The 15,836-nt window shown below is 40.6% G+C and overlaps 1 protein-coding gene across 1 annotated transcript in view; it reads left to right on the top strand.

The window, feature by feature from the left end:
* LOC149414304 (venom protease-like) overlaps positions 1 to 15,836 on the top strand; it is a 46,232-nt gene extending 30,396 nt beyond the window's left edge. Inside the window, exons 7-9 of the mRNA XM_089644130.1 lie at positions 12,767 to 12,896; positions 13,871 to 14,005; positions 15,535 to 15,836. Coding sequence (XP_089500256.1) covers positions 12,767 to 12,896; positions 13,871 to 14,005; positions 15,535 to 15,711 — 442 coding nt within the window. The 3' untranslated portion in view covers positions 15,712 to 15,836. The remainder of the gene's footprint in view (positions 1 to 12,766; positions 12,897 to 13,870; positions 14,006 to 15,534) is intronic.

The raw sequence follows: 15,836 nt of genomic DNA, 5'->3' as shown, positions 1-15,836 counted from the left end.
AGAAGCAGTCCGGAAGAACTTAGTGAAAAATGCGGAGAGACGGCAACATTATTATAATCTAAACAAACGATTAGTGACTTACGAGATAGGCACCTTGGTAAAACTCAAGAAGATTACGCAATCAAGTCTACTGAAGAGGCAAATAAAGAAGTTCGCATTGTTATATGAAGGGCCGTATGTGATAGCTGCGGTGAGGTATAGTAACACATACACATTGGCGGACCCGATAACCCGAGAGATAAGAGGAGATTACAATGCAATCCATCTGGCAAGATATTACGTAGAGAAAGAGGCGCGTAGTCCGGGGGTGATAATCACCGAGATGCACGAATAAATGGAAAAAAGAGGGGAACACCCATCATTCAAGAAAAAAAAAATATCTTTTGAAAATTTTCTGTTGAGGCCTCAAGCATGCTAGGTTAGGATGCGACAAATTAAGTTCAGTAAGAAAAAAAAAAAATTCTAACGTCGGGAGGAAAAAGGATAAAGAGATAAATAAATCCTTAGTTAAGAGAGTTTTAGCGTTATCTAGATGTAGGGAGTTTATAGGGGTACTGTTAAGAAGTTAATGCGTTTCATTAGGAATAGAGATTATAGAAATTAGAAAAAAAAAATGTTACAATATAGGCAGATCCAGGGGAGAGGAGATGCTCAAGTAAATTTTAGAGGTGGATGGTTATCCGATTAAGTTTAGAAAAAAAAAAAAAAATGTGTTACCAATGTAGTGTTTAGAGAGTTTTTTTTGAGTTTGTGGATTTCAAACGTAGGGTTAAGGAAAGCTGCTGCAACTAGGATTTAGGAGAATTTAACAAAAAAAGGGCGGGGCATGATTGAGTGAATGAACGATTAGTTTAAGAAAATGAGAAAAAAAAAAAAAACAACAAAGCTAGACTCAACCTTGTACACCGATTGTGTGACGGGAGGGCGCGGTTTGTACGAACTAAACATTCATGACAAATTTAAATTCAAAGTAAATGTGTGTGGGAATACACTTATATACCATCAATAGGTTGTACACCAACGCCACCCGTCATCCAAATGGTCAGATAGGAACCGCGAGATTGAATATCAATCTTTTGATTTGAACCATTTGTAAGGGAGATCTCGGTTCAACCAGGTTGGAGATCACCACAACACGCGAGTCGAGGGGCGTGTTCTCAGAAAAAAAATAATAATTTTGATTTGCAAGGGGAGGAGGGTGTCCCCTTTCCTTCATGAGGTCATGAACAAGGTTGCATTGGCCAACAAATAAAAATAACGTTAGAATCAACGCGAAAGAAAAAAAAAGACAATAAGGTTCAAATTCAGAGATTGCGATCAGTCCAGAGGAATGAGGAGGGGGAACAGGGGAAGAGAGGTGAGAGGGCGTAGATGAGGACAGGAAAGGGGATGAGGAGGGGGAGTTTAGTTTTCTCTAGATGTTGTCCCAGTTTCAGTGTCTACCACGGAAAAAAAAAGGGGAGAGGAGAAAGAAAAATATAATAGAAAAAAAAAAAAATTTTTAAGAGAGAGGAAAAATGGTGAGAGGAAAGCGAAAGAAAAGTGGTATACACGGCAAACTGCGACAAGAGGAGGGTGTGATATGATGCACTTTTACTGAGATAATACAGGCGGAGACCTCTAGCGGCAGAGTCGAAAAATAAGTAGTTACAATCAAATGAATGGGAGGATGAAGCTTTACAGGGTAGAGGGCAGATGTCTCTGTGAGGTAGAGAGATGGACCAATCGTAGGCCTCGATTTAATCTCCCACCAATCAAGAGGATCCAGAGAAAGCGGGGCGGCAGGTGGGAGTGGTTTACCAAGACAGACAAAGGAATGGACTTTGAACCGGGAGGAGCTACCTCGATTTATTACAGGAAAAAAACGGGAACCTTGGTAGAGGGTAGTGCGATGACGTCATGGGTTTGGAATGCAAGGGTGTGGCGGAACGCGATCGTAAACCATCGACGGACGAGGCGGACGTGTTTCAAGAAGGGTAACGGACATAACACGAAACGAACTGGGGACTGAGAGAAATTGGTAGAATCCTACGTTAAGACATGCCGGAAGTGGAAATCATTGGGGGAGAGGGCAGTTACACGCGTCACTTAAAAGAAAACAACAGAAATAAGGGAAAAACAGGCAAATTACGTAAGAAAAGTGGAAAAAAAAAGTAAACATAGAACTTCCATCGTAAGCATGACGTGGAACCGCAAAGAAACAGCGTTGAGGTTACAGGAGAATGATGGCGCGAAGTTAGTTGCGAGAGGGATACCAAGGAAAAAAAAGGTTGGCGATGTCCGACACTTGAAAACGCTGATTTTGAGAAAAAATACGGACATGATTTTGAGTCATTAGGACGCTAATAACGACCCAACGAGGTGATAAAATTAACCCGCGTCTTATGGAGACGAAAATACATTAAAATTAATGTATAAACAATTAGTGGGGAAATTATGAGAGAGTACGTCCGGGTTTGTTATGACAGGTGATTAAGGCCTCTGATCGATGCGAGATGAAGTAGGAGAAAAGGACAGGAGATGGGCGTTTGGAGGTACCACCCGAAGTTACACCCAGAATTACAGAGAGGGGTTGTAAGAATCCAGTAATAATTCTTGGGATAAAGTTGGTCGAAGGAATAGACAGGATATCAAACCGATGCGGACTAAAACGTGGAATAAAAATATAAACGAGATGATGTAAACTGGGACGTCTCAACTAAAAGCAAGTATCGATGGAAGCCTTAAATAGAAATAATCGGAAAAAAAAATAGAATAGCTATATTAGACCGTTTGTAAGGGAAGAGAACTAAATGTTAGAAGTAGGAGACGATCGTACGCGGGAGACTTAACACACTGAGAGGAGGAAACGGACGTGTACACCGTTTGAATTGTCGGGAGGAGTTGGTTTGGAAGGTAGAGGGGGAAACGGACGTGTACACCGTTTGGATTGTCGGGGGGAATTGGTTTGGAAGGTAGGGGGGGAAACGGACGTGTACACCGTTTAAATTGTCGAAGGCATAGGGAAGAAGATCAAAGCTAAGCTCGTGAAAGCGTTAAAAACAAAGCGTATCACATCATAAACGACGGCCATTAAATAAATTGTGCGGACACGATAGCATTTAAAATTAAAAAGGCCGGAATTCACATTACAAAAAGACAGCTCGCGCTAGAGCGTAATATAGAAAACGCCGTATGGGAATACGAGACCGCTTCCCAGTCCGCGTCTGATCTTTCTGTCACATGAGACGAATGCCAAGGTGTTAACTCTCTTGGAATGATCAGAATGGCCTAATTAGCATGATGCGACTATGGACTAAATAGGAAAGAACATACGAGTCGATAAAGGTTAGAATAGCATGTATTTGACGTGATTAATGAGGAAACGGGACTATAAAAGGGCTGTTTTTAGAAAAAACGAGAGTCCTTTCGTGAATTTTGAGGGAGTTGAAAATTGCCGGGAACCGTTCAAACACGTCGCGCTGCTTGGTAACTATTTGTGGACTTAGGGAAATTCTCTAGTCAAAAACGTACGGTTAGATTCAGTGTTTGGAAAAAAATAATATTCGCATCGGATCTTAGAGAATTTTAGAACTTCAAAGAATTAGTTAAACACAGTATTTGGCGTGATAGTAAAATAAGGTTGAAAATTTAATTAATTTAAATTCAGTGGAAAAAAAAAGGATTAGTAACGACACTACGGTGTCGCGTTATAAGCCGAGTTGTTAATACGAAGTGTTGAAAGGGAGAGGGAACACGGTTATAATCCGAGACTAACGCGATCCTTCGTTGTAAGGAATTTAAACTAGAAAAAAAAATGATAATAATAATAATTAAAGATAAAATAATATTAATATCGGAACCAGAGAATTTAGAACCTCGGGGAATTATTCAGATTCGGTGTTCATGACGATTTACGAATTTAAATTAGAAGAATGATAATAATAATAATTAAAGATAAAATAATATTAATATCGGAACCAGAGAATTTAGAACCTCGGGGAATTATTCAGATTCGGAGTTCATGACGATTTACGAATTTAAACTAGAAAAATGATAAAAAAATAAAAAAAATAATACATCTAATGCGGGTATGAAAAGAAAAAATTTAAATCGCTTACTCGATTAACGTTCGATAAATAATAACCATACCTCGTTATAATAAAATAGTAAGAACCCAAAAATAGCAAATAGTAAGAAAAAAAAGTTATTATTGAGGTTAGAGGACTCAATTCAGTGAGGTAATCAGGTTGCGCGTTTAGATTAGACATTTACAATCTTATAGAGAAATTATTGATAGGTGGACGGAGACAAAAGAACAGGTTGTTGTGCCGTCGATTATCCCGGTGGATTAGAGGAGGGGCGGGCTCAGGTAAGTGATTTGTACAATTATAATATATTTGCAGGCCAAGGGTGGAGGTTACTGTTCCTGCAGCTATCTGAAGGCGCCAGTTGGGACCGTAATTGTGTACGTATTATCAAATGACATATGTACGTGTATATATGAATAAATGCATGAGTTGATAAAATAAATATCATTTATTCCAAGACAACACAATTATTAATTATTACATGGATTAGGACCGAAATCGGAATCGGTCATTATAGTTCATTGTAGGTAAAGTACCTATTTATCGTGGAGATAATTCAAATAATTGGGTACAACGCTCGCAACACGATAATACAAAGGAAGAGAAAAAAAAATATATCCATTTCAAACCGGCTTTAAAATAGACAGGGCATTGACTCGAGTTGGGCGGAGGACAGGTTGATTTATTAGGGTCTGAAAGTGCAAACGGCCTGGAAGATTAAATGGGACACTAGGAACAGCTGAGTCGGAAATGTAGGGTTGGTTCCAAAAAAATACGGCGGATGGATGAATGGCGGCTTGGGTAATAAAGACTTGCTTCGAGGGTACGTACATAGCTAAAGTCATTCAACGGGAGGAAAAAAAAAAAAATCAGACGGTGTCTGAGAATAATTGAAGAAATTTTGAGCTGAAATTGAAAGTCTACGAACATAGCTAAATTCACTTAACGGGAGGATCCCAATATCAGGTGGTGCCTGAGGGAAATTGAAGACTGGAGACCGGAGGAGTCTGGGAACATGGCAAAAGGTTATATCTGAGTTGGTGATCTCTATAAATAAAATCATCGAACAAACAAAACCATAATATATTATGTGTATCGTAATTATTAGCATTTATATTAGTATTTATGTATCAAGCGAACTGGTTGGAATTCACAACTCCTTCTCGGCGATGCTTGGTCTGGAATGTACTGTATAAATAGTACATTGCAGATTATAAAAACAAAACAAAGTTAATTTATATATATTTCTTGATATGTACTGTCTGCAGGGGGGATGTATGTGGTCTGGTAACTATCGGGATGATACACTACGACTGCATACACGCCCTCTCAGAGGATGGGAAGCAGCCTAGGAAACTGCTCTCCACAAAGACCGCAAGTATATTTTTGCATATAGAACGAAACCGGTTCGTACTAAGTAGACGTAATTCTCGGAGGAGTTGGAATCTGGGAGCGTGAAAACCTGTTGAGATCTGGACGTAGTATGTGACGACCACAGGAATGGTCAACTAGGACACGGTGACTTAGGCACCAACTAGGAGATTGGGTCGAGTGATCATGCCAAACCCAGATCGATACGGATCATTTTCACGTCTTGCAGGAGGAAGGAGCCAGATTTTTGCTAGCAAAGTAATATTCCGAGTTCGTCATATATGCAATAACCGAATCGTACTAACACGCTGAAAATTAGTCCCATGTTATCCCATCTAGTAGGAGAGGTCGGCGATCCAGAGGTCCCGGAGGACAAACTATGATTGTAATGTACTAACAAATTATGTTTGATTTTCGATTTGTGTATTAAGGCTTTATGACAGGTCGGTAGGACGGCCTAGTAGAACTTCTAAGGCGATCAGAGTAGGGAAGGTAGACAGTATGGAGAAAGCGGGGGTTTTAGGTATTTTGATCCAATTTCGATTCGTTAACTTTGAAATTAACAACTCTGACCTCACCCCTGTCCTAAAGAGAACTAGGGGTTACCAAACAAAGTAATTAAAAACCCGATACCATAAAGCAAAAAAATCACACAACGTTTGGTGGGATTTAATTACAACTAAATACGAGGGAGTTACGTTGAAGGTCGTAACCGGCGTATTAATTAACTAAGTACATTTGTCTTTATATAAATGTATATATATTACTTGAGAACCATGAGTAGCCTTCGTAGCTACCGAAGGGAGAAAGAGTTCTGAGGATATTTTAATGCCGGTGGCCTAAGGTCACTTAGGTATTACAAAAAAAATTAAATTCAAAGGATGAAAGGAAGAGTCATCTCAAGTTCTGCGATTTCGGTCTTGATTTCCCTCTGCAGGCTGTTGTACGCTGTCTTGAAATATTCGTCGCGTGTGCGGTGAAACATGCGTCGCAGGCGATTTTTCTCCTTGATGAGCGATAGAACGTACTCGGGAAGCTTGATCGTGTATGGGTGTATTTCTTTTAGAGGAATGTGTGTATCTTGTGCTGTTTGAAGAATCTCTGTGAGAGTGCTTGTAGCTGCGTCGATCTCTTGTGGCGAGCGCAGAGTTCCCGAAGTGAGATGAATTCGTTCGTTGACTTCTTTTTTGAATCCTTCCCAGTTCGCATCCTTGTAATTGCGCTGTTTTCTGGGGGTCCTTGAAGTTGTGCCGCCTATAGTAAAGCTCACGGGTAGGTGGTCCGATGACAGTTCGTCTAATGTGCGCAGTGGAGATATTGTCTTGACATTTTTCTCGAGTACTATATCCAGTGTACTCGGATATCTAGATAGTTGCGAGTAGTACGTAGGTCTGTCGGGCGCCATTATCGAATAGGTATTTGTCTGCATGTGTGTAAAGAGCGTATTTCCGTTCGCATTTCCTCTGTAGTTATTCCAATAGTTGTGTTTGTCGTTCAAATCGCCTCCCATCACAACAATAGGTCCCAGATTGAGCAATTTATTGAGATCTTCTCTCACTAGGTTACGTTGGGTGCAGTATACGGAGATGATGGTGTGCGCTCTACCCTCTATGGTGACTTCGATAATCGTGGCTTCGGCGTACTTCAACTTCGGAGTGGGGATTCTTGTGGACGTCATAGATTGCCGAACGAATATTGCGGTTCCTCCGCCTTCCTTGATCTTCCTTGTCGGTCGTTACGATAAATCTCGAAACCTTGCACTCTCAGCGGTACGCTTGGATTCAAGTGAGATTCTGATAGGAGAATAATGTCGGTGTGTAATTCGTTTGCCAAAGCGAGCAGTTCGTCTGTCTTGTTGCGCACGCTAAATGCGTTCCATACGAGGACTTTCACCGTCTCGGTATTAGGCATCGAGGGTGTCTAGGAGCTCTATCAGGATGACGAGCTTGTCTGCTCTTGTTGTGCAGCGGGCGAGCTGTGATTGCATCCTCAGGAGTCCTTGGAGCAGGGCCATCAAATCCAGGTTGTCCTCTGAGGAGTCGGGCGCGCGCACGTGCTCCTGCTGTGGGCGGGGCTGGGGGCGGGGCTGTGGGGGCGGCACGGGCTCGCGCTGCTGTTGGGCGGGGGCGGTGCCTCCGGCTACGTTGGCCCATGTGCGTCCATCCGTCCTCGGCTGAGGAGGTGGCCTGCTCGGGTTCTGTTCTGCCGGTGGGCGTTGGGCCCTTCTGGCAGGTCGCTGCTGTATGGAGGCAACGTACGCTACCCGCTTGGGGCAGCCTCTGTAGTTGGCGGGATGCGGGCCTGAGCAGTTGCAGCATGCGGCGGGCTCATCTCTTGTCTTCTTGGGGCATTCTGCCGAAGCATGCTCCAGTAAGCATTTTACGCACCTTGCTGTGTGCGAGCAGTTTCGGGACCCATGCCCGAAGTCTTGGCACCTGTAGCACTGGGTGCCGTGCTGTAAGTGGTTGCTCCTGTGCTTCTGGAGGCGAATGCGGCAGTGGCACAGATATTTGACGGCCGCACGCAGCTGTCCCATGTTGACTTCCTTATTGAAGTGTGCTAAGTATAGGGGATACTCAATTGAGGCGGTCATCTTGACCACCTTCACTGCTGGGAATCCTTGTGATTCCAGATCTGCCTTGATTTCTTCCACTTCAACGAGCGGCAGGCCCTTGATGACGGCCTTTTTCATTTTTTCCGCTTCGGCCGTGAACGTGTGGAAGCCGCGAGCCTCCGCTCGCAGCCCGTTGGTAAGGGCGCGGTGGTCCTCCATCGTGCGCACGAAGATGTTAGCCGTGCCGCCCCTGTTGTATTTAAAGGTAAAGAGCTTACCAGCCCCCAGATGTCCTTGCACCGCAGCTGTGATCTGCGCGTGTGTCATGTTCCCCAGGGTCATCACAACCGGGGGAACGCGGTCTCTCCTGCCGGTACCTGCGGGAGAGAAAGATGTATTAGTATTGGCACGCTTTATACGCGGCGCGCCAGCGCCTTCGCTTACCTCGGGCAACTCTTCAAAACGGTTGCCACACTGGAGCGGTTGTGGTCCCCGTGGGGACATGGGCCTCTTCACGGGGTTGGACGGCCTCGTCCAGCCTCCATCCTGGGGGGGCAGCCGTCTCCATCGGCTGCTGCGGTCTCGGGGGCGCCACGTAGGCCGACGCTGGGCCTATCGGGGGGCGCGTGGGGGCAGGACTGGGTCCTGTTGCCCAAGAGGGGCCTGCTGCGGGCTCCGTCATCTCGGTGGCGTCGGGCGTCGTGGAAGCCGTGGTGGTGGATGGTCTCCGGGTCCTTGGGTCCTCGGGGCGGGGCTGTGGTGCGGGGATCGTAAGGCGCACGGTCCCGGTCTTAGTGCGATGTGCAATTTGGTGAGCGCCGGGCGGTACCACGACCGGGGAGTCCTCGTGGTCAGCGGGGAGCATCCGGGTCGGGAACATGGTCATCTGTGTCGAACGGTGACTCCTCTTGAAAAGGGAGCACGTCTCGAGTGCTTGCGGGCGGTTTGTGGGGGCCAGCGTGGATCTTCGTAAGTTGAGTGTTTTGCGTAAGAAAGTGATGCCTTGAGAAAGGCAGTTGGGGGGCGCGAGCGCCTGCTCAGGGGGCCGGCGCACAGTGGACGGAATGAAGAAAAAACACGAATTAATTGTTTGCTGGCTAAATATTAGTGCAATATATTTTTTTTTATCTTATTAATGAATTATAACTTTTTTTAAGTAAAAAATATTAATGTACTCTTATGTAGAAATTTACAACGACAAATAATTCAATACAATTTGAAGATATACAAATATCTGGGAAAATAAAACATATTAATCATAAGTATTAATATTATAAGTCACTTCCATGAACACAAAAAGATGGGCAATAATCAGGTACACACATATTTTATTAGAAATATAGTCATATAGAAAATCTAGGTACTAAAGGTGTCTCCGTTGTCATCGGAGTCTAAATCATCACTCAAATTTCCAGAGCCATTGGACGGAATTCTTAGTAGACTTAAAACTTCGTTGGTAACACAGAAATTTTTTTTTTTTAGGAAGTTTTTTTTTTTTTTTTTTTTATAGTTAATACCTCACAAGAGTCCCAACTGCTCCCGTCTGGAGCCAGTGAGACTATGGCATCCCCAATTGGGGGATGTTGTGAGGCTGAAGGTAAGTGGGGAAAGGAAAGAGGAAGGTGGGGAAGTACCTGGCTATTCAGATCTAGTCACTAAACACGGCTAAAGCCATTTGGAGCAACGTTTCAATTCTGAATGGTGGTCTTACACCAGGGCGATACTGGTAGTATCTTCCACTCTGGAACGTGCCGCAAATATACTATATATTATTTTAATTAATTAATTGTGAAATAACACAAATCAATCAAATAAAATTTATTTGCGCACGCCGGGTTCGAACCCGCGACCTTCGGAATGGCAGTCCAATGCGTTACCACTGGACTATGCCGGCCGTCATAAGGAAGTGGTCGAATAGAGAAAATTACGGGGTCTGATGAGATTAACAAATTATTTAATATATCTTGATTGGTGCTTGTTCTGGAAACTTTTCGGCTATGATGTTCTCGGTAGTACCTTATCTCTTTATGCCTCGATTCTTGCACATCTTCACTTAGTTGTCCTATTGGGAGTAAAAATAATTTCATTACTGACGCACCATGTATTAGAATTTTATGAACGCTTGTCGGCATGGGGTACCATTCATATAGACGTACATAAAGTCTGGCAGTATCTAAAGCATATTGTTCGAAACTATTTTCGTCAATGTCAATCATATCAACTGGACATTACTTTTAAAATTACTGAAAATCGCCATATTAAATCCGCATCAATTCCTGTTATTTCCGAAGACAGAATACGATTGTCAAAAAATCGACGGGCAGTGTTGCCATCATTGGTACTACTGAAACCCTGCTTTGGCATATCTACCAATAAGCCAGTTTTTTTTTAAATATTTGTATTGGTCTACCCAAAGATTTGGAGAAAACTAGCTTTACTTGCAACCACTCTAAATTATGTTTTTCAAACCTCACAATATAACTGTGGCTTTTTCTCCATTTCTTCATTAATTGTAGTGAAAAATTCTTAATGTTTTTGTAAAATGTAGGGCTCAAAATGTTAGAACCTGCCGCTATGTGGTATTTTTGTGTTACGTAATTAATTAAAAACTCTTTTGATTTCACAGAAGTGGCATTTAATATACCCCGTTAAAAGTAATGCCTCGAATAATTCTCTCCGGGGAATGCATATAGGCCCTCCTAAAAATAGCAAAATTGTTCAAGGGAGGACAAAAGATGATCACAATTTATATATGACATTAAAGGTGAGACTTCAGTCTACAATACTTATATATTCATAAATGGGAACAAACGATGTTTTGTTTCTAAATGCTAATTGAAATATGCATTTTAACAGCAAAAAAAATAAAAAATAGTGTAAAATTAGATGTTAGTTAAAATCTCAAACACATGATATATTGATATATAGTTTAGTAAATTAAATTAAAAATACCTTGAGGAATGTCAGCCATAACAAATTTTTGTAAATATATCCAAACGTCACTTATTACACAACCGTCTCTGCTCACGCGTAGGAGTGAACTGAAAAACGCGATGCAGAACATCCAACTTACGACACACTTTGCAGCGTTGCCAAACTTCCATCAAGCCCTATTGACATATTTAAATGAACACATAAAATGCAGAAACTATTGTACTACACTAAAAAAAATTAAATTTAAAAAATATTAACATTTGCAAAAACCACTTAATTCGCGTTTTTTTTCCATTCCGTCCAAAGTGCGGCGGGATTCCTCCGGCCGGCAAAAGTAGCGGGGCCTGGCTGAGTACACAAGCCAGACAAAAACGCTTGTGTGGTTGTGTCACAAACCACAAAAACGATCTCTATCTATCTATCTATATCTCTCCTATCCGCCCCTCGATTTTAACCGACCGTAGGGATCACTATCGATCGGAAGGTACCGTGCCGCAGTTGTATGAAAAATCGTTTGGGATATTCAGCCCCTCATTTGATACTCATTTGTTCGAGGCGGTTCGCGAAAGTCGAACTCCGTCGCACAGTGGGCTGAAAATCGCCTTTCATAGACATAGAGACTTGAATTTTCAAGGGTATTTTTTTGGCTAGAAATGGATTCTGCTGATCATTACTATGCTATAAAATTTCGTATCAAGCAATTGCGGGTACAAATGAAGGAGTTATCATTTTTTTAAGAAAAAATTGTATGGCACTGACATTAAAAATGAGGTTATCTCTGGAAACATAAGGTTGGCCATTATATACTTACACACAGATATACTACTATTTATTTGTATTTTTTTGACATACTTCGTATTGTGGCACGACTTGTGATTTTTTTTTTAAATCCTTAAAGTTGAAAAAAATCACTTTTTAATGTTGATGATTCATTTTAATGCTTAAATGCTTTACATATGAGTAGGCTTGCAGTGTAAATAAAATATTGTAAACTAGACAAAGCATGGTACCTGATCGCGTAATGTACGAACCATTTTTTCGGTAAATTTTGAATGAAATATAGTTTTACGAAAAAAAAATTCTACTTAATGATAATTTTTATAGCGTCATTTCTGCGTAAAATCACTAATAGTATTATTAAAATATATTACTTAATATTTAAGTTTGCAATGGAAAAATATTCAAAAAATATATTAAATTAAATAAAAAAATAATTCGTAGATATTTTTTCTGACCAGCGGCACACGTTCTTTGCTTCATCCACATTCAAACATAAAATCATAAATGTGAGAGTAGATACAGTCCTTGCTTCGTGCACATCAAAGCAACATCAGATAAGGGTATAAAACTACGCGTATAGAAAATCCATACAAGTGTGATCTGTACCAATTGACAAAATGCTGTTTCTCAGTGACGTTTTACATCACAATGCGTACAATCCCAAGAGCGTGTGTTGCGTTGCTTCATCCACGTTCAAACATCAAATCATAAATATAAAGTAGACACACATTCATTGTGTCATGCACATTTTAATATATTTGTACGCACACACTCCTTGCCTCATCCACATTCAACACCAAATCATAGATTGTTTTTTTTTACACTTTAGTTTAATAAAGTAATGTTTAACTATTAGTTGCCTGCAACAGGCAAAAAGTTTTCTTCAAAAACTGTTTTTTTTTTTTAAATCTGCAATTATTTCAGAAATTCTTTTAAGAGAGGTCGTTTTTTTGAAAATTTTACAACATTTTCACGACAAAAATTTGTTTTATAACTATTCATAACTTGTTATAAGGCTTATAATATTTATTGTGATGTACCTATTTGTCGCCCTCAGGGTAGGTTTCTCAATGGACGTCAGACCTATCTGCCTTCACACCGGGGAACCCGTTGATGCAAAAAAAGCTATGGTGTCAGGATGGGGAGCCAAAGAACAAGGTGGAGCTATGAGCATGAAATTGCTGAAGGTACACTTTACACGCTTCATAATGTTCGAATACAAAACAGAATATAGAAAAAAATAAGAAAAGGGAGGCAAAAACCCACCTAACCTAACCTAACTTAGCTTAACCTAAACTAACCTATCCTAAGCAAACACTACTGTACTGGACACCTACACCAGTGACATAGACTTTAAATGCCGGTTTCCTCTCGGGGGTACCTTGGGTAAGGATTTGCAAAGAACAACTGACTGGCTGGGCCAGTTATTTGGGTATTTATTGGGTTCGACTTCAACAATTTCTTCATGTGGAGCAATTATTCTTATATCTAAACAGAAATATGATAAGGCGTTACAGCGTTGAGAATTAATTACTAAGGTCCCACAGTTTGTCGTGAGAGTAATTCATCCTTGAACTGGCGAAATGACACGTGTGCGGTGATTAAAAATCTTATCATCGTACGAGACAAGCCTCAAAGGAGTCGGCATCGTAAAATGTGTGATATCAGACAAATATTCATTTTATTGATTATTTAATAATTATTTATGCATATCCATCCGTTTTATCCGGTACAACTAGCTTAAAAATTGTACACAGTTGACGAGTCATAATTAATTATAATAGATTCTCTGGCATATAAGAAAAGTTAAGGTTAGACAAATGTTTGCAGCGATGTCCATTGTAGGATAGGATTTGAATATTCATTCATAAACAAACCGCTGGCGTAGCGACTTTAAAATTGTGTGAGGTGGGTAAATGTGAATAATAAAAATAAATAAAATAACACTTTTACACACGTGTAAAAGTGTCAAACTAAATAGTGTAACGAAATATTAAATTTTATAAATTAATTACTGATATTATAATGCGAGCTGCTTGTATACTGTCAGATTCATCTATAGACAAATCACAAAAAAAGGAGACGGTCACGCCGCCTCCCGCGCTACTTGTTTTATTTCCACTTTTCTGTATGGTTTAATGATTCATTCATTTATTTCCAGACAACTGTGCAGATATTCACTTTGGAGGAATGCGAAGAAACTTACGAGCCAGAATCTCCAAAACTCAGTCAGGGTATCGTGAATCACACACAGAGCTGTTATGGACACAGGACCGAGAGTCGTGACACTTGTCAGGTTTGTTATCGCTTATCTGTGCAGTCAGCGACGTGTTTACTGTAGATGTTGCAGGACAAAACTCAGTCAGGGTATCCTGAACGACACGCAGAGCTGTAATGAACACAGGAACGATAGTCATGACACTTGTCAGGTTTGTTATCGCTTATCTGTGCAGTCAGTAACGTCTCTACTGTGGATATTGCAGGACAAAACTCAGTCAGGGAATCCTAAATGACACGCAGAGCTGTTATGGACACGGGAACGAGAGTGATGATACTTGCCAGGTTTGTTATCGTTTATCTGTGCAGACAGCGATGTCTCTAATGTAGATATTGCAGGACAACGCCAACATTTGTCATCATTTCTACCTCCTATATTATACGAATATCTGAGTGGTAGATACTACCATGTACATTGGCTCAGTTATTTTTTTTTGTACGCCAATGGGGCTTTTAGATTGAGATGCTTACAATTTATTAAATGAGGGTTATAAACAATAGTTGCAAAAAATATTTTTTTATAATACAGTGGTTTAGAAATGGAAAAAATTTAAAAATAATCAACTGAAATTATCAGAAATTATTTGTTTCATTAAAAATGTCGATATTATTGATATATCAATTTGGGAGACGGGTATAGGTACCGCCGCCCCGGAAACCATGTATTCTATAACCAACACCTCTACCGTAGGTCACCTCAAGTGGTTTGCTACGTTTTGTGACTTAGCAGGTGTGCCCGGGTTCATTGGGTGAAATGTGTTCAGATCTTGGTGACGGACACTCTTTGACCTCTCCAGCTGACTGTCGACGCATTGCACTGCAGCGGAAGTGAACACTGATCCCTAAATTCTTAGCCACCCCTTGTACCTATTTCCTTTGCTAAACTGTGTAGGTGATGAATTGGAAAGTTTGCTATATAATTTGTTTGTGAATGGTGACATTTAAATAGCTTATTATGCCTTGTGTGTCGAGTAGGTTCTCTTAAATTGACTAGACTCAGAAGTTCGCAACAGTGGAGATCCAAATTTAAATATTCCTCAACTGCATATATTTTTAAGATATTTAATTAAAAACTGAAAATAATTTGTTCTACGTTGATAATTAACTTAAAATTATAAGGGCGGGTTGTTCCACAAAATTTGAACAATTCATTAAATTTCAAAATTGATTTTCAAGTTCTGTGAAGGATTATTGTATTCATGTTCTATGATCATATTATTATCGACCAGTTGCTTGGATAGAACCTTCACGGAACTTGAACATCAAATTTGAAATTTGATTAATTGTCTATATCTGAAATCATTTTACGTTAACGTTATTGTCACCTTCACGAAGTTTCATAATTTTCTCACCAGTGAAGGTAAAAACACGTACGCGGCGTCAGTTGATTGGACGTTTATTTTTTAGGTTATGTTTATTTGTTTCGCTTGTCGGCTGACGCAATTCGAGGATATTTACTCAGTTTTTATTTTTAAGCCAACTGTCAAAAAACAACCATAGATATATAATATTTGGGGCAACCTGATTAAGATTTTTTTTTCTTTTCAGGGTGACTCTGGTGGTCCTCTTCAGATATACAACAGCGAGAGAGTAGATTGCACTTATCTTCTGATCGGTGTTACCTCCTTTGGAGGGGTATGCGGACGAGTCAACATTCCAGCCGTCTACACCCGAGTGTCCGGATTCATTCCGTGGATCGAACAGAACGTTTGGCCTGTCAGTTAAACACGATCTACTGGTTCTGGGAAAAAATCAGAACAGTAACAAAACAGAACAGAAATAAACAAAATATTAACAAAACAGGACAGTAACAAGGCAGAACAGTACAGTGACAAAATTCAAAAGTTGCA

This window comes from Hesperophylax consimilis, chromosome 20, assembly GCF_061612785.1.
Source record: "Hesperophylax consimilis isolate HC1 chromosome 20, BYU_Hcon_1.0, whole genome shotgun sequence".
NCBI lineage: Eukaryota > Metazoa > Arthropoda > Insecta > Trichoptera > Limnephilidae > Hesperophylax > Hesperophylax consimilis.
Note: the sequence above shows the minus strand (reverse complement) of the source record. Positions and strands in the feature narration are given on the sequence as shown.